Genomic DNA, 25225 nt, shown 5'->3' on the forward strand with positions numbered 1-25225 from the left:
TACATTCTATACTACACGAATAGTATACACTGATTATATGGATTAGCCAGAAAACCCACTGTTTTGAACATTGCTTAAGTTTAGATATGGAAAAATAATTGTTTGAATTGTTTCACTATTGCAACATACCTTTTTTATACTGCAAATGGATGACACTGGCAAAATGGTTATGAAAAAGATTCCTTCAATAAAGGCCGGTACTATATTTTAACAAACAGGTAAAGTTAATGGCATTTTTTTCACTCGGGAGGATCAACTAGAATTTAAGCTGGATTACAGAATGATGTAGAATTTTTAAACAGACCATCAGTATTTAAGTTATACTAAATTAAAACCACACAGGAGTAGCAGAATATATTCTTTATAGCTAGCAAAAGCAAAACAACTGAAAAAAAAATGAAGAATAAGCTCAAGATTTCTCACTTCAACTAACACCTCCACAGACTGCATTATCATTTTAGGCAAACTGACATTTTAACATTTACTTTGTAACGGCAAGATTGATTTCCATCTGGGACTTATCTGCATAAAAGTGTTAGCCTTGGCACAATTTCAAAATTGAATTGAAAGCTCATTTCTGGCTATAAGCAAAGTGCCACAATACCACACAACAGTTACACCTCACATTAATCCTACCACTGGGAACCCAATTTTATGTGTTTCAGCTAGTGAATTTTGCGCTCAGATGAGCACATACCTCTATAAAACCCTTCCTCGATCATCAATAAATCACTTATCTCTACTACCTTAATGCCTCCTGCACTTGTCCATACTAAACAGTATTCACACATCTAAAAGAGAAGTTCTACAAATGCTACTATTCTTCATAAATAGAAAAAAACTATAAATGATGGCAAATTCCCATACGTGGAAAAATGCCAAACCAGAAGCTGAAATCATAACTTTTAGGTATAGAACCACAGTTCCAATCACTCAACTACAAACATCGCCGGTTACTTCGAGGGTAAATAATTTGCAGCCAGCTGCTAAAAGGCCTGATAAAAACATTAGGTCCTCACGTATCTTCCTCTTTAATAAGGAGGCACCTGAAAGTCACACTGGGCAGTCGGTCACGTATCGAAACATACAGGAGAGAGACTGTACAGAGCGTGCAGTTATCAAACGCAGGAAGCCAAAGTTCCTGCCCTATGAGAGGATTACAGTGATAACCAGTAGCCCATCTGTCCAAAGAACAGAAAGAAGTCCACTTGGAAAGGCTGGGAGTCGGGGGAGGGGGGCGAGAAGAACAAGTTCCGCCCGGTCTTCCTCCTCCCGGGCTAACTGCAGCCGCGGGCGGCACAAGGCAGTCGCGCGGGATTGGCTCTTGGGGCCGGGGCGCAGGGCTCCGGGGCGCGGGTGGGCTGCCGTTGCCCGATCGGCGAGGGCCAGGCACCGGGAAGTCTCCAGGGCCTCGCCCGCGCAGCCGGGAAGGCACGCAGCCCACCGACGGGCGGAGGAACCGCCCGGGCAAAGCCACGTCGGTGGCTGACCGCGCGGCAGGGAGGTGGGCACCCCGTCCACACCCACCGGGAGGCTGACAGCCGGCGAGAGCCAGGCGGCCAGGATGGGAGAAGGGCCGCAGCGCGCCGGAGGGGGTCGCTCTGAGGAAGCCGCGCTGGGCGCTGCCCGTCGCCAACGACTCCCCCTCGCCCGGATCAGCAGCAGCTGGATACTCACGTAGGGTTGGTAGAACTTGGAGAGCCGCGGCTTCCCGTGGTTATTGAAGATTAGGATCGCCTTGATCATGGCTGTGCCGGGCCGACCGGGTGGGCACTGGGGGCCAGGGCGGGGGCGGGCGCACGAGCCTCGCCTCCTAATCTCGCCGGCGATCCTTCCCCACCCGCCCCCTCCCGTACGCGCCCGCGCGCGCTCCCGTGTCGCCGGGCGGGGCCCGAGAGGCGGGGCCTGGGCGGGGCAGGCACTGAGGAAAGCGGAAACATTTGTAGGTCCGAGCCAGCGGCCTAACAGGGGAGTGTGCGCATTCGACCAAGCAGGGAGACGTTGCCCACCTCTCCTTTACTGAGGTCTGTAGTCGCGGAGAAACACATGTTGCGTTATTAACGTTCAGAAGTCTGCCACAGCTTCGATTTGAATGACTTGCCAGGAACACCAAGTTTCACTGTGGAATTGGGTTCCCCTTCTCCGGCGCCTCCTTTGCTACGCTCTCTGGAGAAAAAGCACGCCCACTGCACGCGCTCAATCGCTACTTCCGCTCTCCAATCTCTCCAAGCAAGATGGCGGAGGAGCCGCAGTCCATGTTGCAGCTTCCTCCCTCAAGTGCTGCTGGAGGGGAAGGACTTACGGAGGTCTCCCCAGAAACAACCACCCCGGAGCCCCCGTCTTCCGCTGCAGTTTCCCCGGGAACAGAGGAACCTGCTGGCGACACCAAGAAAAAAAGTAACTGAATTTATTTCCGGGCAGAGAGGCGGGAGGTTCAGATTGCATCCGACTGGGGGTGGCGGCCAGTAAAGAAGCAAAATTTAGAGGAACTCCCGTCCTAGACCTGCATTTTGACTAGTCATCAGAAGAAGTGTACTTTTTTATTTTTAAGGCTTATGAGTTGAGTGTTAAAATACTATGTCTGTCGGTGTAGGTCCTGATACTTGGCTGCCACACCCCTTTCTATATTCTTTGAGTTGGCCAGACTGCGAGCTCTTTGAAGGAGGGAGGGAGCTGAGTGGGGGTTCTCGGTAATTCCAGGTACTTAACACAGGAGCTAATTATTTTAATAATGTTTTAAGGTGGTAGGGATGGTCTCTGGCAAAGCCTGGATTAGAATTCACGCCTTCCGACTTACTCGCTTTTTTGGTTTTTTCCCCCTCCCAGTTGGTTGTGAATTCGCTCCTTAAACCAAAAACCAAATTCTTACGCAAAATGAAGACTGCTAAGGGAAAGCTAAAGGCATAGATGTTACCTTTTTAAGAAACACATTTTGGAACCTTTTTGAGTTATTTCATTGCTTGAACCAGCTATCCTCAACCCTTTATTGTTTGAGAATGTTTTCCTTTGTAAAAGAGATTTCCAAGGTTACGTGTTCTAAAGCACTCTCTAGAGTTAGAGTTGCCTATGAGAAAAGCAGCATATAAGCATCCTCGATTCAGAGAGGCTGATTTTGTCCTTAGACAAGTTTTCCGCGTTCAGTCTTAAGATGACAGTGGTCTCTGGCAGGGCGCGGTGGCTCAGGCCTGTAAATCCCAGCACTTTGGGAGGCCGAGGCGGGTGGATCACCTGAGGTCAAGAGTTCGAGACCAGCCTGGGCAACATGGTGAGACTCCGTCTTTACTAAAAATATAAAAATTAGCTGGGCGTGGTGGCGCGCGCCAGTAATCCCAGCTACTCGGGAGGCTGAAGCAGGAGAGTCGCTTGAACACACAAGGCGGAGGTGGCAGTGAGCGGAGGTCGCGCTGTTGCACTCCAGCCTAGACAACAAGAGCGAACTCCACCTCAAAAAAAAAAAAAAAAAAAAAGACATTGGTCTCATTGCCTTTTCTTCAACTTCTGCTGCTGTGGAGGATAATTCTCTCCCAAGACTGCCCCCCTCCCCCTTTAAGTCAGACTCCCATTTCCACGTGATGCACTGTGAGACTTTCCATGGATAGCCGCTAGAATCTTTCTTCAAAAGAATTCCGCAGGTTTTACAGTTTTTTGTTGCGTTTTTTCTTCCAATGTACTATAGGCAAGAGCGGACTTTCCGAGATTCGTTTTAAGGTCTAACAGTCTTAGTCAAAAGCTTATTACTTGACCCTGATGATAGCTGTGTGAAACAGAAGCTAAAAAAACAGTGGCTTACAATCGAAATATTGCCCGAGGGCATATTTTCTTGGTCTGAACAGTATTTTTTGCAAATTGAACTGTCATTTAAGGATCAGATTTTTATTTTCTGGCTCTTGTTAGCATTTGAGTTTGCCTCTCCAATATAAAACTTTCTATTCCTAACCTATTTCTAACTATTCCTACCTTGAGGTTGTCATCATTTGTTGAGGATAATCTGATGAAAGCAGCTTAACTGTTTTGTATCCTCAGCCTTTGTTTTAATCTACAGAAGAAAGATTGTTGAAACAGACCAAGGTTTTGGCACTGGCGGTATGTTAGGTTACCTGGGGAGTAAGTGTTTTCCTAGTTGATTCTAATGTGTATCCGGGGTTCAAAACTACAGGCAAATTACCTTTAAAATTAAAAAGAGAGGGCAACTGTAATTAAATTATTTTCCTTCTCTAGTTTCTCACTGTCTTACACTTCTTCCTGAGGTAGCATAACTCATGATATTTTCTGCTTCACTTTCTGGAAATGTTTAATTGCGTTAATCGATTTACTGATAGCCCCAGGGGATTGAGGGAGCAGTGAAGGGAGGTATGAAAGATAGGATAAATAAAATCCCATGTTTTCTCCAAATACATTCCTATTCCCGAGATAACTGGGCCTAGGATAATTAGTTCTTTAGTAGGAAGATAAAATGTGCATGCATCATGTGTTCTAGATGCCTTCATTCCAGGGGTAAACTTGAATAAATTGACCTCTGATCTTTCGGCTCCAACATTTAATACCAAAAGAATGGAGCAAGAAGGGTGTAGTAGAGTAGAGTTAACTTTAGGGGGCAGCAATACACTATTTTGCTTTCAATGTGTCTTGGTTTTTGACTGCAGATGTCTTTTTTTTTTTTTTTTTTTTTTTTTTGAGAGGATGTCTCAGTGTGTCACCCAGGCTGGAGTGCAGTGGCGCATCTCGGCTCACTGCAACCTCCGCATCCCGGGTTCAAGTGATTCCCCTGTCTCAGCCTCCCAAGTAGCTGGGATTACAGGCATGCACCACCACCCCTGGCTAATTTTTTGTATTTTTAGTAGAGACGGGGTTTCACCATGTTGGCCAGGCTAGTCTTGAACAAGAAGTTGGAAGGGGACTGGGCCCTCTTGAACTCCTGACCTCAAGTGATCCTCCTTCCTTGACCTCCCAAAGCGCTGAGATTACTGGCGTGAGCCATCTCACCGCGCCTGGCCAGATGTTTGTTTGTTTGTTGTTTTTTAGCAAATAACTTTATTCAAGAGACAGATTCATAGGGTTTGGATTTGCATATCTGTGTTTTGGATCATTGAAACCTTAAGATTTCTCTTTCTGCAACTTCTTTTTGGCCTTTGGTGGTTCTATTATTGTTCATAACTTACTGCTTTCCTTTATTGAAAAGTTTATTACAGAAAATTTGGTAGTTACAAAAAGCATAAGTAAAACCACCATTGCCTACAATGTCACTAATGAGAAATAACGTTTTGGTGCATATTCTTCCATATTTATGTGAATGTGTTTTTGATGGTTTCTAATGCATTTGAGATATTATACATGCTGTTGGAGAGATTAAATATCCACATATATACCCAGCAAATGGCAGAGCCAGGATTTGAACCTCAGGCAGTTTAAAGTATATGCTGTTTACTACATTCCATTTAATCAGTCACCTCCAAATATCCTTTGGATATTTAGGTTTACCAGTGTTTCATATAAAAATAAATGCTTAAACGGAGGTGAAATGTTTTTAAGTGAATTTTTACACATCTCGTATTTTCTTAGACTAGATTTCTAGAAGTATTATTGAATCAAAGTATACCTTTATTGGGATCTGTATTACCATATTGCATTCCACAAAGAGTGTACCATTTTACATTCTCAGAAGTAATATCTACACTGGTAATTATTTTAATTTTAAGTAGTTTGGTGGGTGAAAAGGGACATGACATTATTTTACTTTGCTTTTTGTGAACTTAAATATTGTTTTTGTATTGATCATTTGTATTCTCTTTGGAATTGCCTGTTAAGATAAAATGCATTTTAAAAATTAGTCCTGTTGGGAGAACTTCGTAGGATCAAGAAAAAAATTACGGAAAAGAATCTAACATTTTTATACCTCTCACATATTTTCAGTATCATAAATACATAAGATGGATGTAGATTAAATATTTCTGATTTCTAAGTCTTTTATATTCCATTCTCTTTAGATGTTTTCATGTAATTGTCAGTAAATTTTATTCTTTTACAGTTGACATTTTGCTAAAGGCTGTGGGAGATACTCCTATTATGAAAACAAAGAAGTGGGCGGTAGAGCGAACTCGAACCATCCAAGGACTCATTGACTTCATCAAAAAGTTTCTAAAACTTGTGGCCTCAGAACAGTTGGTATGAAACCAATAGTGACGTTTTCCTACAAAAATTTGCAGTAGTTCCTAGGCAACAATGAATTAACTGTTGTTTATAGAAATGCATATGGAGCCACATATGTTGCTTTTGTTATGCACTTTTATCCTTTTATTTTTATTTATTCATTTTCTTTGAGACAGTCTCGCTCTGTTGCCCAGGCTGGAGTACAGTGACTCACTGCAACCTTCTCCTGGTTCAAGCGATTCTCCTGCCTCAGCCACCCGAGTAGCCAGGATTACAGGAGTGCACCACCACGCCTGGCTAATTTTTGTGTTTTTAGTAGAGACGGGGCCACCTCAGAAGTGCTGGAATTACATGAGTGTGCCACTGTGCCCTGCCTTATCTCTTGTTAGTGGAGTTTATATACTTTATCAAAGGATTCTCTGGGGAATTCTGAAATGAAATGTTTTAGATTTGTTTTACAATGTGAACCAGTTTATTTATGCCTCCTGTATTGTTTTCCTCAAAAAGTCACTGAATACCCGTGCAGAAAAATCTATCATAGAGCATTACAATATCTGTACATTACTACAAAAGTTTTGGATTTTTTCAATTTGTTTTGATAGCAGTTACTTTTTTCCTGTTTTTCTTGAGATAAGCAATGTATCTTTGCCATATATTGTAAAAGAACTAAGAAATATTTCATGTTACAGTACACATTAAGCACTTCACAGGGGCAGTTGTAGTAAAGGTTAATTCTTTAAATGCCACTGCATTTTAACTTGGCATTTGACTACAGAAATTTAAATGTCTACATGTATTTGGCATATTAAGTGTTTTTTATATATACAATTTATATATATCAGACACCTTTATCTGCAAATAGATCACAATCTTGGATAGTATTAACTCAGGTAGCATGAGTGAATAGGTAGTTGAAGAATCGCTATGTATTTTTTAAATAAAATCAGGAATTTTTGTGTGGGGGTGCTAGGGGGAATTATTTGCTTCTGAACACAGGTGTGTGCATGGGTAAAGCAAGTGAACTATCATTAAAGCAGGACATGTTGGAATTTCTTTTTGTCAGGGAGGAGCAAAAAACTGACTCTGATCTAAGAGTTTGGCTGCAAGTGCTCTCACAAAGGTGAAGCTAAATGGAAAAGTCAGGGGAATGAGGACATACATTTGAGAGAAATGAGCAGAGGCTATATATTTACTAAAAATGCAACATGAAGAGTTGGTAAAAATAAATACTGACTAATTTAATGCATTAGTTTAGAAATACATGGAGATTTTAAAAAGATGAAATGATACTGTGTTCTCTGTTAAGAGTCTTGAAATTTTGTATTGCCTATATTCATTCAGTAACCTGAAAGGACTGGATTGATACCAATACATAGTAGGTTGAACCACATAAAATTGCCATCATTCAACCATTTTACCCTATGTAAACAATTTCATAAAGGTTAAATTAAAGCCTCTGTAGTGAATATGATTATCCTTTCCCATTTAAGCAATAGGAAACATAAAAAATTATTTCATCATTTTCCTAGATTAAACTAAAACTGATATCTTCTGAGTTTTATCTAGCAAAATGGACATTAAAGGAAAAAAAGTAATGCTAGGAATTCTGGGAAGATAGTGGTATCAGAAGGCATGCATGAATCTCTCTGAATTCTCACAAAACTTAGTCAACTAGATAGCAAAACCAAAAACTCATGATTAGTGTTTGTAACAAAACTAGGTGATAAGATATCCTCATGAGCCCCAAAACACATGTTGGTGGGGGCAAACCACCAGCAACCACAGGACCTGCATGGTATCAGCATCTGTGCTGAAAGAAGCAGTAAGAAACAGGGTTGGCATCTGACAGCACTGAGACAAGAAGAACCTCAAAAGCGCTAATAGATCCTGACTGAGAAGCAAAGTGAGCCAATTTAAGAATAGAAGCCGACTGAGAGGAGTTTTGCCCTCTCCTGTAGCACGTGATAACAATGTATTTGCACTAAGGAGGACTTGAAGGGCTCAAGCAATCTCAAAATAGACCCAGGAGGGCTCCAGGACCCCATACTGAGGAGAAATTTTGGGAAGTGAAATGAAAATTTAAAAGGGTAGAGACATGAGAAAGGAAGGAAAGAGAAAGACCAGATCAAAATGGAGGGAAACAGAACTTAGAAAGCTCAAAGCAGGCCTCCATCGTTTTGAACAGTATACAAAAAACAACAGGGGGAGCACTATGAAGTTAGAAAAACTACCCTAATTCACCTCATTCTAAAAATTGAGGAAAACTAATTTCACATAAAAACAATAACAAGGTCAAATTCCCTACAGTGTTACAAGAAAAAAGAGATGCGGAAAAGAACAACATCCCCAGAGACAAATCAAGCCAGAAAAATATGCCTGTAAGACAAGTCGAAAACTGGAACCTTGTATTTCAAAACGAGCTAAAAACAAGAAGATAGTATAAGACATGAAAGAAAAACAATGATCAGCTTTAGTAAAACTAAGAAATGAAGTGACAGAGCTCCGGAAAAGAATTAGAAATAAAAGAAAATTATTTCAGAAACGGAGACTAAAGTAGGAGGAACGTAAACAACGGATAATGGGTTAAGAAAAATAGATGAAAAAAATTTAAAAGTGAGTCAGCCTTTGGACAAGAGTCTGTGAAGAAAAAAACCAGAGCAAGGGAACAGAAAAAATACTGTAAAAATGTCATTTTAAGAGATTTCAAACTACATATAGAAAAAACATCCCAAGTACCTGAGAGTATCAACCCAGAATAATGAACACCAGGATGCATTCTGTTAAAATTACTGGACTTGAAATAATTTGGAAATGTAGGGGTTGGGAAAGAAGGCATGACTTAGAAAATTAGGCTGTCATCAAACCTTGACAGCAAAGATGCTTAAGGAAAAAATGAAATAAGGCTTTCATATCCTGCATAACTGACTTAATCGGGGCACAAACTATTAGCAGAAAATGCTATTCCAATGAATCCATGAGGAATCTACTAGACAGAGAGCTTTATAACCAGAATAACTAGAGACATCAATTTAAAGACTGCTGATTTAAAAGTAAAAAGAAAAAAAGCTGATTTAAAGGCAAAGTAATTAATAAAACTAACTAATTTTGTCTGCCCAAGTTCTTGTAGTTTGGAAATAATAGTTCCATGGAATTTTACTTTCACGAACCTGGAGTAACTACATCTACTTTAAAGGAACAAATTATAAGCCACTTAGCGTTTCTACAGTGGAATTGATGATGTTAACCTGTTACTTGTATAGAGCTTTATCTCTTTTAAACTAACTGAATTGCTTTTTTAAAATTTCCAATTAACACCTGTTAAAAAATCACATTGAATTCCTTCTGTTGGTTCTCTGCTCCATCTAGTCTGCTGTTTTCTGTGAACACAACGCCATCTTACTCTTTGTCTCCTTTGCCTAAGAAGTCCTAATTACTACTTTCTTCACCTGGTTAAATCCTGCTTATTTCCCACAAAGCTGTCCCTGACCCTTTTGCTAGGCTAGACTAGTGTACATTTCTGTATGCTATATACTTCATTAGATGTACTTTTCTCGCCCATATTTATTCATGTGTGTCTGCCTCTCCTATAGATTATAAGCTCATTGAGGGAAGAGGTCACATTAATCTTCATAGTTCCTTGTACAATTCTCAGCACATCATCGACACTGATAAAATAAACTAAGCTGTTATTGAGAGCCCTTCCCCTCATTTATAATGTACAAGAGTAAAATCTGGATTTGCTCATAAATTGTCAGGCACTGAACACAAATTTTATTTGTATTACAAAAAATTCACATTAAAATGCACATCGTTTTCTGTTACAGTTCTGAAATTTTTGTGCCAGAACTCTACTCAGCCGTAACCACGAATTGATATTTCAGCATGAACTATTTAAATTTAACAATAACACCTCTTGAGTACATACACCAGGCACTGATACTTAGTGCATTATCTCATTTTGTCTTTCCCAACAGACCCAAGAGGTATAGTTACTATTATTTTTCATATCTTACAAATAAAGAGGATGAGAGATTATTTGTATTTAAAGCCAGGATTCAAACCCAGATGTGGCTCAGTAGAGCCTGTACACTTAATCACCACACTATGTTGGCTAAGAGAGATGCGAGCAATATTGATTGTTCATGGTTGGTGATCAAAATAGTATCTGTCAATCAACTATTCTGATACTTTTTTTTTTTTAATACTAAGTTTAATCCAGGACATTTTAGTCCCAAATTTGGATATTAAAGGAAAACTAAATATGTTACCTGCATATAATGTTTTGTTTTCCAAAAAGAAAATTATTAGAAGGCACTTGGACACTGTGACTTTTTTTAAGTACTAGAAATATTTTAGTAAAAACAGACTAAACTGAAACATTGAGCAGCGAATCCTTCAAAGAGCAAGGTTATAAGGTTTTAATTTTGTTACTTTTTTCCTTGTTCATTTGCCTTTAAGTGACTTTATAAAAAACCTAAGTATATATGTCATACATTTACCCAAGGAAAGTGCACAAACTACCTTGAATATTAGACATGCTGATTTTTGACTGTGTGTGTGTGTAATTTTCTTAGGGGAAATTCTTTATGGGTAAGTGGGGACATTTTTATGATAATGTAATTTCTTGAATAGCTAGCCCTTCAAAAGCTATTTGTAAAAAATATTTAAAAGTTTCTTAGTTATAAAAAGTTAGGAACCACTGTTCTAGGAACTGGAATTGTGTTATTTTTATTCCTCTGGAGGAAAAATGAGATCTTCATAAAGATCTCTTTGAATTGACTAGAAAAGTTAGGAGTTCAGAGAAGCTTTCTTCAATTGTGAAAACAATACGAAATAGCTAGCTGATTGGAATGCAGAAAAATGCAGATTAATCAGGATACCCTTAAACATCTCTGTTTTTCTCTCCTTTCTTGTAGTTTATTTATGTGAATCAGTCCTTTGCTCCTTCCCCAGACCAAGAAGTTGGAACTCTGTATGAGGTAAAAAAATATATATATATTGCTTTTTTTTCTTAATGGAGTATGCACATCTGTATAATATGTATATTGTGTAGTATTGTTAATTCACATTTTTATTTCAAGAGATGGCATGCCATTCTTTTGTTTTGTTTTGTTTTGTTTTTTGAGACCGAGTCTCACTCTGTCGCCCAAGCTGCAGTGCAGTGGCATGATCTCGGCTCACTGCAACCTCCGCCTCCTGGGTTCAAGCAATTCTCCTGTCTTGCTCTCCCGAGTAGCTGGGACTACAAGCACATGCCACCACACCCGGCTGATTTGTTTTTTTTTTATTTTTAGTAGCGACAGGGTTTCACCATATTTGCCAGGGTGGTCTCGATCCACTGACCTTGTGAGATCTACTCACCTTGGCCTCCCAAAGTGCTGGGATTACAGGCATGAGCCACCGCGCCCGTCCAGCATGCCATTCTTAATTGTCTGGGATAGAAGAAAAGATGACTTTCTTGTTCTGTTATCTAACATCTTGATCATAGTAAAATCTTAATAAATTATACAGTTATTGAAGAACCAAGGAATAAATTATATTTCAAAGTCATCTTTGTAATTCTTAGAAAGTAAGACTTTTTCTTTATGGTTGATTTCTTCTGCATTGTTCTTATAATCTGTTATCCAAATCTGCCTACAAGAAATTGAAAAAACAGCATAAGAATGACTTTGTTCAACATCTTACAGTGTCATTGCAATAGTCATTAGAGTACACCTAGTAGCACCACTACTAGAAAACAGCTGAAATTACATACATTGTGGTTGGAGATGTAGAGAAAGGACAAGATTAAAATACATAAACTCATTCATGCCTAAGATGCTTAAAGGACAGATTTTATTAAACACTTCGGATTATTAATATGTGTCTGGTAGAAACAGGCATCCTTTGAAAGAGATAGCCTGTAACATAAGTAACTTAGTGTACATGTGTGGATATTAATGATACATGTGGCATTTATTTTCTTAGTTTCATCTAAGAATAATAAAGATTGAGTTTGATTTGTTGCCTTTTTTTTGTAGTGTTTTGGCAGTGATGGTAAACTGGTTTTACATTACTGCAAGTCTCAGGCATGGGGATGAACCACAAAGAAAATCAACTTGCTACATAAGATGGATTTTCACAGAAGAGACAGCTCTGAAAAGTTTTGCTGCTTGTGGCAAGAGACTTAACAGATGTGATCTATTCAGTATGTGTTTACTCTATTTTTATGCATAAGAAAACATCCATAGCATGAATGGACTCAAAAAAATGTGATTTGTATTAATACACCAATCATCATAAAAGATGGTCATTATAGTACACCCATTGCTCCTACTTGTTACTATTATTGCTGCAGATCTGCCTCCAAGGTTGGAAAGGAGACTAAGACTGTATAAGCATCTTCATTGCCAGTTCTGAAAATGACTGAAATTGTTTTCATGATAAAAGTTAATATACTAAAAGGTTCCTTTTTTTTTAATGTTTACATTTATGTCTCTGTTTACCTTCTTAAAAATAGTCACATTGACCTGCTGGCTGAGTACCTCAAAGAATCCAGTAGAGGGCAGCCCACCAGGCAGGAAAGATTAGGCACTTTAGTTTCACATCTTTGCTGCAGAGTAATAGGGAAAATGGCTGTTTTTGCTAATTTTTAGGTAATATCTAGCCAGGAGAGCAAGCACGTTGGACAGACGGAAAGACTGTAATTTTAGACAATACACATGGTTATAATACAAATTCTGGACAAATAAGTCATATACCTGTTTTCAGTACCATCATTTAAGGATTCTTGAGTCCCAATCACCTAACTGTGGTGTTATTCTGTCATTTATATAGTGTCAAAAGCACTTGATGAGTAAACCCGGTAACATCTTTTTGAGTGTCTCATAATGCATTTTCCAACTTGAAAGCACTCAATAACTGAAAAATAGCCTTATTGTGTATTTTATGCCATGACTAAAAGTACCATTTTTACTGATGCTGTTAGACTGATAATTTCTTGAAGTGAGATTTAACCTTTTTTATCTTCGTTCAGTATTATATTTGTAATGCCATATTTTTAGAAAGCATTCCAGATCAGCCACGGTGGCTTACACCTGTAATCCCAGCACTTTGGAAGGCCGAGGTGTGGGGATTGTGTGAGGCCACAAGTTTGAGACCAGCCTGGATAACAAGGCAATTTCCCCAACTCTACAAAAAAATAAAAATTTAAAAAAAAATTATTAAGCTGCAGAGGCAAGAGGATCCCCTGAGCCCGGGAGTTCAAGGGTATAGTGAGTCATGACTGTACTGTGGCATTCCTGCTGGGCAACAGAGTGAGATCCCATTCTCAAAAAAAAAAAAAAAAAAAAAAGCATTCTAGTAAATCAAATGGAATGTGAATGGAATTTCAAAACAGGATCTAAGATGGTATGTAGTAGAATTCCAAGTAATATCATTTTAAAGTTAAATAAGTTGAGTATGGAAAAGATCTGTTCTCCAGTTTTGTCCGCTTCAGTTAACTGAAGGAATATATTTAATTATATTAATATATTTAACAAATAAAAATATGTTGAATTTTTTATGTTTGCCACTGAGGTTTCAGATGATAGACCTCAAAAATCGAAAATACTGGTTGAATTTGTAACATTCATTTAATTATTCTTTTTGACCTAAATAACTTAATAGTTTATTAAATCTAAGGTTAGCTAAATATGCAACTAACCTTATTTGTTTTCTTTCCTAACAACTCTGAAGAATATATAGGACTTGGCACTTTTTTATTTTTTATTTTTAAGAGACGGAGTTTTGCTCTTGTCGCCCAGGCTGGACTGTAATGGCGCAATCTCGGCTCATTGCAACCTCTGCCTCCCAGGTTCAAGCGATTCTCCTGCCTCAGCCTCCTGAGTAGCTGGGATTACAGGCGCCTGCCACCACGCCTGCCTAATTTTTTGTTATTTTTAGTGGAGGCGGGGTTTCACCATTTTGGCCAGGCTGGTCTCAATTCCTGACTGACCTCAGGTGATCCATCCACGTTGGCCTCCCAAAGTGCTGGGATTATAGGCGTGAGCCACCCTGCTGGGCCTGGACTTTGTACTTTTTCAAATCATATTTAATTATTTCTTGATCTTTACTCAAAGAATCATTCTATGCTAAATTTACAACATGAAGCAATAATTAAGCCTGGATCTGATAAGTTATTGGGTGACTAGAACCTAAAACACAATTTATTTTTAATTTAGACTCTCAAGTCTTATTAAACTTGGGGGGAAAATTGAACATTCAGATGATATTTTAAGTTTTCTTTGTGACTAGATGTCAATAATGTCATGCTTTATTTTACTGTACATAGATGACCCATGGCACACAAAGTATATGTATAATATTACAATTTTGTACTTCCACCTTTAAAAGTATGCCAAAGACTTCATAATGAATTCACTATATTTAATGAATAAGGCAAATTAATGTTTTATCTGAAATCAAAATGAGATTGGATAATTCCTGGAATCTGATTTCTGTAAGTTTCAATCCTAAAGGGACCTTAAATATCTACTAGAAGTTCAGTGTATTCCTCAGATTATATGACATTAGTCAACCAATTTAGTTGTAACACAAAGTGGGAAAGTCTTAGGTGTTGAAGGAGTGTGAAAATAAAAGTCTCATGCAGTTTCTACTTCATTTTCCAAGGATTATAATATGCTGAGTAAACTCTTGGCACAAAGGAGGAAGCCAGCTACGGACCACATAATGAAAACTATTCAGAAAACAGTTCAGCAAATATTACTATTTGAATACAGTTCAAGTCGTATTTATATAAATACTGTTTCCCTACATTATTTAACCCAAACTGGATTATTCACTGTTCTCTCAAGATGCCTTGTGTTTTCTGTTTCCTACTTCTGCTCGTGCAGTTTACTTACACTTTCACCCTTTAAAATCCTAACTCTTCTTCAAGACCTGATTCGGATTTTAACTTTTTAAAGGCTATCTGAATCATTCAAGGAGAAGATACCCTTTCTCTCATAAAAACACTTACAGCAAACTACCACTATTACAGCACTTACTGCATACTGCCTCAGAGCCATGTGTCATTCTGGTTTTTATCTGGTACCCACAGACACATAATACTTGCTACATTTCCTTATACATAAATAAGTAGTAATGTGACACATTGAGTGAATGAAATTGTGATTTGCAAAGTATGACAGCTAAAAACAGGAAATTTTGTATAAAATGTTTGTACAGCAGAAGGTAATGGAAAATATTTGCAACATATAACAGTGCTTTTAATGTCTTAAATATGTGAAGAATTCATTTCAATTGGTAAAAAAAAAGACCAACTGAAAAATAGGTTAAACATACCAAATTTCGATTCAGAAAAAAAAAAAATGGCCAATAAAACATGAAACACCTTGAACCCTATTGGTTACAAAAAATACAAATAAAAACAATGCTGATGAACATCAATAAAAATAATGTACATCTTGGTATTAGCAGAGTTGTGGGGAAATCCTGTCATATTTTGGTGAATAGAATATGAGTTGGTATATCACTTTTAGGGGGCAATTTGGCAATATCAAAAACCTTGAAATGTAAGTATAAACTTCAATTTGTTCATATGACCTTCCATTCACACACTGAATGCCTACTATGTCCTAAATATTGGAATAACACTAATAAAGCTCATAAGAGACTATAAAGTCCCTGTTCTTGAGTCACTTTCATGTTGACTCAAGGGGGTAGGACAGATTTTTCAGATTTGAATTTAAGTCTCAAATTTTTTAAAACTGAATTTTTAGAAATAATGGAAAGTAGAAATATTATTAGTTTACCCATGTTTCCGTATTTAATATTAATGAAAGATAAAACATGTATGTATGTGAGTAAAATCTTTAAAGGAATCTTTATAAATCAACTCCCATAGTTCCTTCTGTCATCGTAGCTGATATACACGAATCTAGGTTGATTACTTCTAGTGATAGACACAAAGGATGTCCTGTCCATTTTGAGATGGCTATTTGTTTCATAACTGTCTTTCTTACAACATGCCAAAATCTGCCTCCTTGCTTCCTCCAAGTATTTGTTCCCAGTTCTTTTATCTACATCTACAAAACATACCTTTCCCCTTTTCCTGCCCCACTTTTCCCAAGTCTTGTCTCAAGAATGATAAATCTGTCCCTCTAGTTGCTTAGAATTTTGACTGTCTTCAAACCCAGTTTCAATCCATCAGCAAATCCTGACAGCTTTACTACCCAAAGCAATCTACAGATTAAATGCAATTGCTATCAAAATACCAATGATATTCTTCACTGAAATAGGAAAAAAAAAGTCTAAAATTTTTATGGAACCACAAAAGACCCAGAACAGCCAAAGCCATCCTGAGCAAAAATAGCAAAGCCGGAGGCATTGCATTACTGGGCCTCAAATAATATACTACAAAGCTATAGTAACCAAAACAGCATGATAGAAGCATAAAAACAAGACACAGACCAATGGAACAGAACAGAGAACCCAGAAGTAAATCCATGTATTTACTTACAGTCAACTCTTTTGACACACTAAGAACATACATTGGGGAAAAGACAGTCCCTGCTACAATGGTGCAGGCAAAACTGAGTATGTGAATGCAGAAGAATGAAATTAGACCCCACTCTCTCACCATATACAAAAATCAGAATAGATTATAAAGACTTAAATGTAAGACCTGAAATTATGAAGAGAAAATTGGGGGAACCGAAAGTTTGGGCTGGTCAAAGATTTCTTGTAAGACCTCAAAGACACAACCTATGTGAAAATGAGCAAATGAGATCACATCAAGCTAAAAAGCTTCTGCATAGCAGAGGAAACAAAGTGAAGAAATATACTACAGAATGGGCAAAAATATTTGCAAACTACTCATTTGACAAGGAATTAGAAACTAGAATATATAAAGAACTTAATAGCCCCCAAAAAAAATATATAGGCAAAAGAACTTAAGAGCCCCCCGGAAAAAAAAAATCCAATTACTAAAAAAAATACAAAAAAATAGGCAAAAGATCTGAATAGATGTTTCTTAAAAGAAGATATCAAAGTGGTTAACAGGTACATGAAAAAATGCTCAACATCACTAATCACCAGGGAAATGGAAATCAAAACTAAATAAGATAGCACACCCCAGTTTAAATGTCTTTTATCCAAAAGACAGGCAATAATGGATGCTGGTGAGGATGTGGAGAAAGGAGAATACTTGTACACTGTTGGTGGGAATGTAAATTACTAAAACCACTAAGGAGAACAGTATGAAGTTTCCTCCAAAAACGAATAGAACTACTTTGTAATCCAGCATTCTCACTGCTGGTTGTAAACCCAAAGGTAAGGAGATCAGTATATCGAGATACCCGATTGCAGCAGTACTCACAATAGCCAGGATATATAATCAACCTCAGAGTACATGCATGGATGAATGGATAAAGAAAGTGTACATGATGGCATATTCAGCCTTAAAAAAGAATGTAATTCTGTTATTTGCAACATGGAACTGGAGGATATTATGATGTTAAGTGAAACAAGGCAGGCACAGAAAGACAAATAGCACATATTCTCATATGTGGGAGCCTAAAAAAAAAATGCTTTTAGGATTGACTGGCAAGATGGCTGAATAGGAACAGCTCCAGTCTGCAGGTCCCAGTGAGACCAATGCAGAAGTGGGTAATTTCTGCATTTCCAACTGAGGTATCCTGTTCATCTGATTGGGACTGGGTAGGCAGTGGGTGCAGCCCACAGAGGGTGAGCAGAAGCAGGGTGAGGCATCACCTCATGCAGGAAGTGCAAGGAGCAGGGGAGCCTCCCTTTCCCAGCCAAAGGAGGCTGTGAGGGACTGTGCTATCTGGCCCAGATACCACACTTTTCCCCTGGTTTCAGAAATCCACAGACCAAGAGATTCCCTCGTGTGCCTACACCACCAGGGCTCTGGGTTTCAAACACAAAACTGGGTGGCTGTTCAGGCGGACACCGAGCTAGCTGCAGGAGTTCTTTTCACACACTGATAACCGAATCGATCAGTGGAAGAAAGGATATCAGAGATTGAAGATCAACTTACTGAAATGAGGCATGAAGAAAAGATTAGAGAAAAAAGATTGAAAAGGAACAAAACCTCCGAGAAATGTAGGACTATGTGAAAAGACCAAACCTATGATTGACTGGTGTCCCTGAAAGTGATGGGGAGAATGTAACCAAGTTGGAAAACCCTCTTCCGGATATTATCCAGGAGAACTTCCCCGACCTAGCAAGACAGGCCAACATTCAAATTCAGGAAATACAGAGACCACCACAAACATACTCTTTGAGAAGAGCAACCCCAAGACAGATAATTGTCAGATTCTCCAAAGTTGAAATGAAGGAAAACTGTTAAGGGCAACAGAGAGAAAGGTAGGTAACCTACAAAGGGAAGCCATCAGACTTAACAGCGGATCTCTGCAGAAACCCTGTAAGCCAGAAGAGAGTGGAAGTCAATATTAAACATTCTTAAAGAAAAGAATTTTCAACCCAGAATTTCATATCCAGCCAAACTAACTTCCATAAGTGAAGGAGAAATACAATCCTTTACAGAGAAGCAAATGCTGAAGGACTTTTGTCACCACTAGGCCTGCCTTACAAGAGCTCCTGAAGGAAGAACAAAATATGGAAAGAAAAAACCAGTACCAGCCACTGCAAAAACATACCAGAATATAAACACCAATGACACTATGAAGAAATTGCATCAACTAATGTGCAAAATAACCAGCTAGCATCATGATGACAGCTGGTTAACACATAGGACTTTGCACTTTTTTATTCACACATAAGAATATTAACCTTAAATGTAAATGGACTAAATGCCCAATTAAAAGACACACCCTGGCAAATTGGATAAAGACTCATTGGTGTGCTGTATTCAGGAGACCCATCTCCCATGCAAAGACACACATAGGCTCAAAATAATGGGATGGAGGAATATTTACCAGGCAAATGGAAAACAAAAAAAAAAGCAGGGATTGCAATCCTAGTCTCTGATAAAACAGACTTTAAACCAACAAAGTTCAAAAAAGACAGAACGGCATTATATCATGGTAAAGGGATCAATGCAACAAGAAAAGCTATTCTAAATATATATTCACCCAACACAGATGCACCCAGATTCATAAAACAAGTTCTTAGAGACGTACAAAGTGACTTAGACTGTCACATAATAATAGTGGGAGACTTTAAACACACACTGTCAATATTAGGTCAAGGAGCCAGAAGATTACAAGGATATTCAGGACTTGAATTCAGTGTGCAAAAATCTCAAGCATTCCTGTACACCAATAAAGACAAGCAGATAGCCAAATCATGAGTGAACTCCCTTTCACAATTGCTACAAAGAAAATAAAATACCTGGTCGGGCGCAGTGGCTCATGCCTGTAATCCCAACACTTTGGGAGGCCGAGGTGGGCAGATCACGAGGTCAGGAGATAGAAACCATCCTGGCTAACATGCTGAAACCCCATCTCTACTAAAAATACAAAAAAAAAAAAAAAAAAAAAATTAGGCAGGTGTGGTGGTGGGCACCTGTAGTCCCAGCTACTCAGTAGGCTGAGGCAGGAGAATGGCGTGAACCTGGGAGGCAGAGCTTGCAGTGTGAGCTGAGATCACATCACTGCACACCAGCCTGGGCAACAGAATGAGACTCCTCTCAAAAAAATAAAATACCTAGGAATACAACTTACAAGGGACATGAAGGGCCTTCAAGGAGAACTACAAACCACTGCTCAAGGAGATAAGAGAGAACACAGACAAATTGAAAAAAAATCCATGCTCATGGATAGGAAGAATCAGTATCATGAAAATGGCCATATTACCCAAAATAATTTATAGATTCAATGCTATTCCTATCAAGCTACTATTGACTTTCTTCACATAACTAGAAAAAAACTACTTTAAATTTCATATGGACCCAAAAAAGAGCCCGTATAGCCAAGACAATCCTAAGCAAAAAGAACAAAGCTGGAGGCATCACGCTGCCTGACTTCAAACTATCCTACAAAGCTATGGTAACAAAAACAGCATGGTACTGGTACCAAAACAGATATATACACCAACGGAACAGAACAGAGGCCTCAGAAATAACACCACACATCTACAACCATCTGATCTTTGACAAACCTGACAAAAGGAAGCAATGGGGAAAGCACTCCCTATTTAATAAATGGTAATGGTGCTGGGATACCTGGCTAACCATATTTAGAAAACAGAAACTGGACCCCTTCCTTATACCTTATACAAAAATTAACTCGAGGTGGATTAAAGACTAAAATGTAAAACCTAAAACTATAAAAAACCCCCAAAAACCTAGGCAGTACCATTCAGGACATAAGCATGGGCAAAGACTTCATGACTAAAACACCAAAAGTAATTGCAACAAAATCCAAAATTGACAAATGAGATCTAATTAAATTAAAGAGCTTCTGCTCAGCAAAAGAAAGTCTCATCAGAGTGAACAGTCGACCTACAAAATGGGAGGAAATTTTTGCAATCTATCCATTTGACAAAGGTCCAATATCCAGAATCTACAAGGAACTTAAACAAATTTGCAAGAAAAATCAACCCCATCAAAAAGTTGGCAAAGGATATGAACAGACACTTCTCAAAAGAAGATATTTATGCAGCCAGGAAACATGAAAAAGAGCTCATCATGACTGGTCACTTGGAGAAATGCACATCAAAACCACAATGAGATAGCATCTCACACCAGTTAGAATGGCAAGCATTAAAAAAACCTGGAAACAACAGATGCTGATGAGGATGTGGAGAAATAGGAACACTTTTACACTGTTGGTAGGAGTGTAAACTAGTTCATTGTGGAAGACAGTGTGGTGATTCCTCAAGGATCTAGAACCAGAAATACCATTTGACCCAGCAATCCAATTACTGAGTATATACCCAAAGGATGATAAATGATTCTATAAAGACACATGCACATGTATGTTTATTGCAGCATTGTTCACAATACCAAAGACTTGGAACCAACCCAAATTTCTATCAATGATAGACTGGATTAAAAAAATGTGGCACATATACACCATGGAATACTATGCAGCCATAACAAAGAGTAAGTGTATGTCCTTTGCAGGGACATGGATGAAGCTGGAAACCATCATCCTCAGCAAACTAACACTGTAACGGAAAACCAAACACCACATGTTCTCATTCATAAGTGGGAGGTGAACAATGAGAACGCACGGACACGAAGGGGAACATCACACACCAGGGCCTGTGGGTGGGTGGGGGAGGGGGGTTGGGTGGGGGGCAAGAGGAGAGAGAGCATTAGGACAAACACGTAATGCATGTGGAGGTTAAAACCTAGATGATGGGTTGATAGGTGTAGCAAACTACAATGGCACCTATTTAACAAACCTGCATGTTCAGCACATGTATCACAGAACTTTAAAATAAAATTGCTTTTATGGAAATAGAGTGTAGATGATGGTTACCAGATGCTGGGAGGGGTAGTAAGAAAAGGGGAATAATAAAAGAGTTGCTTAATGAGTAAAAAAATACAGTTAGAAGGAAAAAAGATCTAGTGTTGGGTAGCACAATTGAGTGACTCTAGTTAATAATGTATATTTCAAAAAATAACTAGAAAAGTAGAGTTGGAATGTTCATAACACAAAGGATGAGAAATGCTTTGAGGTGATGGATATTTCAGTTACTCTTATTTGATCACTACATATTGTATGCTTGTATCAAAATTTCACATGTACCCCATATATATGTACATTTATGTATCCATAAAAATTTTAAAGCCTGACTGCTTTACCTGCAAAACATGTTCAGGGTCCAGCCATTTCTCATCTGCTACCGCTGTGGACAGAGCCACCATCATATTTTTTTTTCACTCAAATTGTAACAGCTAACTGGTTGGTTCCTCTGTATCTACTCTCTCCTCCCCTAGAATCCCAGTGGCTTTCTATATTGGCGTAAAAGCCGAAGTCTTTACCTTGGCCTGTGTGATACGTAGTCATCACTTCCGCATACTCTGCCACTCAAATGCTGTTACTCAAACACTAAGCTTTCTCCAATCCCAGGGCTGTTGGATTTACTGGTTCTTCCACCTGGAAACTTGCCCTAGACAAATGTCTTACTAATATTCAGTCCTTGCTCAAATACCACCTCAAGGAAATGTTCCCCTGAACTCCCTCTAAAACAGCAACTCGCCACTCTACATACCCAACTTCCCGTTTTATTTTTCTCCATTGTATATTTTATAAGTGTTTGTATGTCCGTTTCTCCACGTATGCTGCATACAATATTTGTTGGTGTGCTCCTCCTACCAACCCAACCCCATTAAAATGTAAGCCCTCCGAGGGCAGTGGCTTAGTTTTGTTAGCAGTGTCTGGCATATAGTACATGCTTTTTAAAATATGTTGGATAGTTCCCTTCTCTGTATATCTATCACCATGTCTGTCTGAAATGTCTGTCTGAAAATGTGACAGTCATTGATTGCCCTGGGCAATTCAGAGTACAGTAGAGCTACCTCTCTGGATCTAGGTATTCTACTTATGTTAATAGAGTCTATACTGTCAACTTTTTTAGATGACTATAGTTCGGTTACAATATGCAACTGTTGTGAAGAATTCAGATGTCCTTTACAAAGAAACAACCTGAAAAAAGTCTTTTCTGGATTTGAAATCACAACCCTAGGATCCTTAAAGAGGAATGAGGAACTAGATGAGTTACTCTAGCCAATATGTTTTTACTAACTTCATTTATGCATACACTTAACAAATATTTCTATTTGTGCCTAACCTGCACAAAATACTATGCACTAGGCACTGATGGTGATATAAAAATAAAATGTAAAAGGAGCTTGTCTTAAAGGTTCTCCCTGTCAAAGTGATCCACATAAGTAATTGCAGCACATGCTGAGAAATGGTAAGTGCCATAAGAAAGATAGTGATTGTTCCGTTGTTCAGGAGGAGGAGAGATGGCTCATTTGACAGGAAAGTAAAAGCTGGATCTTAAAATAAGATTGGGACATGTTGAAATGGCTGGCTAGGATTCAAGCATGGGAAAAGCTTAAGCAAAACAATGGATTTGGTAAGCACATTCAATTTGGCTGAAAGATATATTCATAAAGAAAAATAATAAAGGGCAAAATATCAAGAAAGGTAGTTTACAGCCAAAATATGAAAAAAAAAAAATTAATGCCAGGCTAATAAGACCTATTGTATAGGAAAGTTAGAGTTATTGGAAGAATGTGACCAGGAAACAACATCATCAGTTCTGTGCTTTAGGCTAATTAATCAAGTGATTGTGAATAAAGGATACCTATGGGAGAAAGTTGGAACCAAGGAATCCAGTTCAGAGGCCAGTGCCATAATCCAGCCAAAATCGAATAGAGGTTTGAATAGTGGAATAGCAATAAGAATACAAAGTAGGGAAAATGATAATGAGATACAAAACTTGGCAATTGGTTGAATGGGCTCTGGATAATGATGCAAGGAAGGAGTAGGCAGCAATGGATGAGGTTTTTGAGCCTGGGTGCCTCATTGCAGCAATAGAACCTTTAGGAGTTTGGGAGAGCATTCTTGAGAGGAGTTTCACACATACTGCATCTGAGGTGCGAAGAGGTGCTGGAGATTGCAGTCTGCATGTAAAACTAAGGGACTGTGGGAGGCATCCACATACAGACGATCAATGAAATCCTGGGTGTGGGGGAAGGGAGGGAGTTGAGAGAAGAAACAATAAAAATGTGTCAATATCACTATATTAATAAAGTTCCTTGAGGTCTTTGAAGGTCAAGAGGAGGAGTCAGATGGACATAAAGATGGCAACAGTAGACACTGGGGACAACTAGAGGGAGGATGGGGGAGAGCAAGGGTTGAAACTGTTGGATACTATGCTCAGTACCTAGGTGACAATAACATTCATACCAGAAACCTCAGCATCACACAATATACCCAGGTAACCTGCACATGTAACCCCTGAATCTAAAAAGTTGAAAAGAGGGTAGCTACGCACAGTAGCTCACGCCTATAATCTCAACACTTCAGGAGGCTGAGGCAGGAAGTCACTTAAGCCTAGTAGTTCAAGCCCAGCCTGTGCAACATAACAAAATCACATCTACAAAAAAATTAAAAATTAGCCAAGTGTAGTAGTGCACGCTTGTAGTCCCTGCCACTCGGGAGGCGAAGGCAGTAGGCTTGCTTGAGCTCAGGTGTTGAAAGCTGCAGTGAGCCAATGGCTCCACTCAGTGTCCAGCCTCAGTGACAGAGCAAGACCTTTGTCCAAACAAACAAACAGAGACAAGTCACAGACTGGGAGAAAATATATACCAATCACACATCTGACTTGTTTCTAGAATATATAATAAACTCTTAAAACCCAACAATAATATAATTTTTAAATGGACAAAATACTTGGATATTTCATCAAAAATTATTTACAAATAACCAATCACATAAAGATACGCTCAGCATCATTAGTCATTATGAAAGACAGGACTAGCTCGATTTCCTAGGCCACCTAAGAACTCCTAAGCCTAGCTGTGAAAGGTGACTGCAACTACCTTTAAACACGGGGCTTGTAACTCAGCTCATACCCAACCATCAGGTAGTAAAGAGGGCTCACTAAAATACAAATTAGGCTAAAGCAGGAGGTAAAGAAATAGTCAAATCATATATTGCCTGAGAGCACGGGGGAGGGACAATGATCAGGATATAAACCCAGGCATTCAAGCAGGGAGTGGCAACCCTCTTTGGGCGCTCTCCCATTGTATGGGAGCTCTGTTTTCACTCTATTAAATCTTACAACTGCACATTCTTCTGGTCTGTGTTTGTTGGCTCAGGCTGAGCTTTCACTTGCTGTCCACCACTGCTGTTTGCCACCATCACAGACCCGCCACTGACTTCCACCCCTCCAGATCAGGCAGGGTGTCTACTGCTTTTCTGATCCAGTGAGGCGCCCACTGCCAATCCCGATTGGACTAAAGGCTCGCCATTGTTCCTGCATGGCTAAGTGCCCCGGTTAGTACTAATTAAGCTGAACACTAGTCGCTGGGTTCCATGGTTCTCTTCTGTGACCCACGGCTTCTAATAGAGCTATAATACTCACCGCA

The 25225-nt window shown here is 38.9% G+C and overlaps 3 protein-coding genes across 11 annotated transcripts in view; 1 reads left to right on the top strand and 2 right to left on the bottom strand.

The window, feature by feature from the left end:
• The window catches only part of AP3S1 (adaptor related protein complex 3 subunit sigma 1), a 159825-nt gene extending 157630 nt beyond the window's left edge, over positions 1-2195 (bottom strand). For 2 of the 6 annotated variants that reach the window (XM_050793101.1, XM_050793106.1), the window contains exon 1: positions 1678-2192. In XM_050793101.1, coding sequence (XP_050649058.1) covers positions 1678-1746 — 69 coding nt within the window. In that variant the 5' untranslated portion in view covers positions 1747-2192. Of the gene's footprint in view, positions 1-1677 lie in introns of all 6 variants that reach the window. The other 4 variants (XM_050793100.1, XM_050793104.1, XM_050793102.1 and 1 more) reach the window with 3 other exon arrangements.
• The window catches only part of ATG12 (autophagy related 12), a 1142999-nt gene extending 1129312 nt beyond the window's left edge, over positions 1-13687 (top strand). For 3 of the 4 annotated variants that reach the window (XM_050793112.1, XM_050793113.1, XM_050793114.1), the window contains exons 2-5: positions 2228-2397; positions 6026-6162; positions 11064-11126; positions 12168-13687. In XM_050793112.1, the coding sequence (XP_050649069.1) occupies positions 2235-2397; positions 6026-6162; positions 11064-11126; positions 12168-12227 (423 nt within the window). In that variant the 5' untranslated portion in view covers positions 2228-2234 and the 3' untranslated portion in view covers positions 12228-13687. Of the gene's footprint in view, positions 1-2226; positions 2398-6025; positions 6163-11063; positions 11127-12167 lie in introns of all 4 variants that reach the window. The other variant, XM_050793111.1, reaches the window with a different exon arrangement.
• Positions 1-25225, bottom strand: part of COMMD10 (COMM domain containing 10) — a 971919-nt gene that overhangs the window by 530784 nt on the left and 415910 nt on the right. The gene's annotated exons all lie outside the window — the stretch shown is intronic.

This window comes from Macaca thibetana, chromosome 6 (genome assembly GCF_024542745.1).
Source record: "Macaca thibetana thibetana isolate TM-01 chromosome 6, ASM2454274v1, whole genome shotgun sequence".
Lineage (NCBI taxonomy): Eukaryota > Metazoa > Chordata > Mammalia > Primates > Cercopithecidae > Macaca > Macaca thibetana.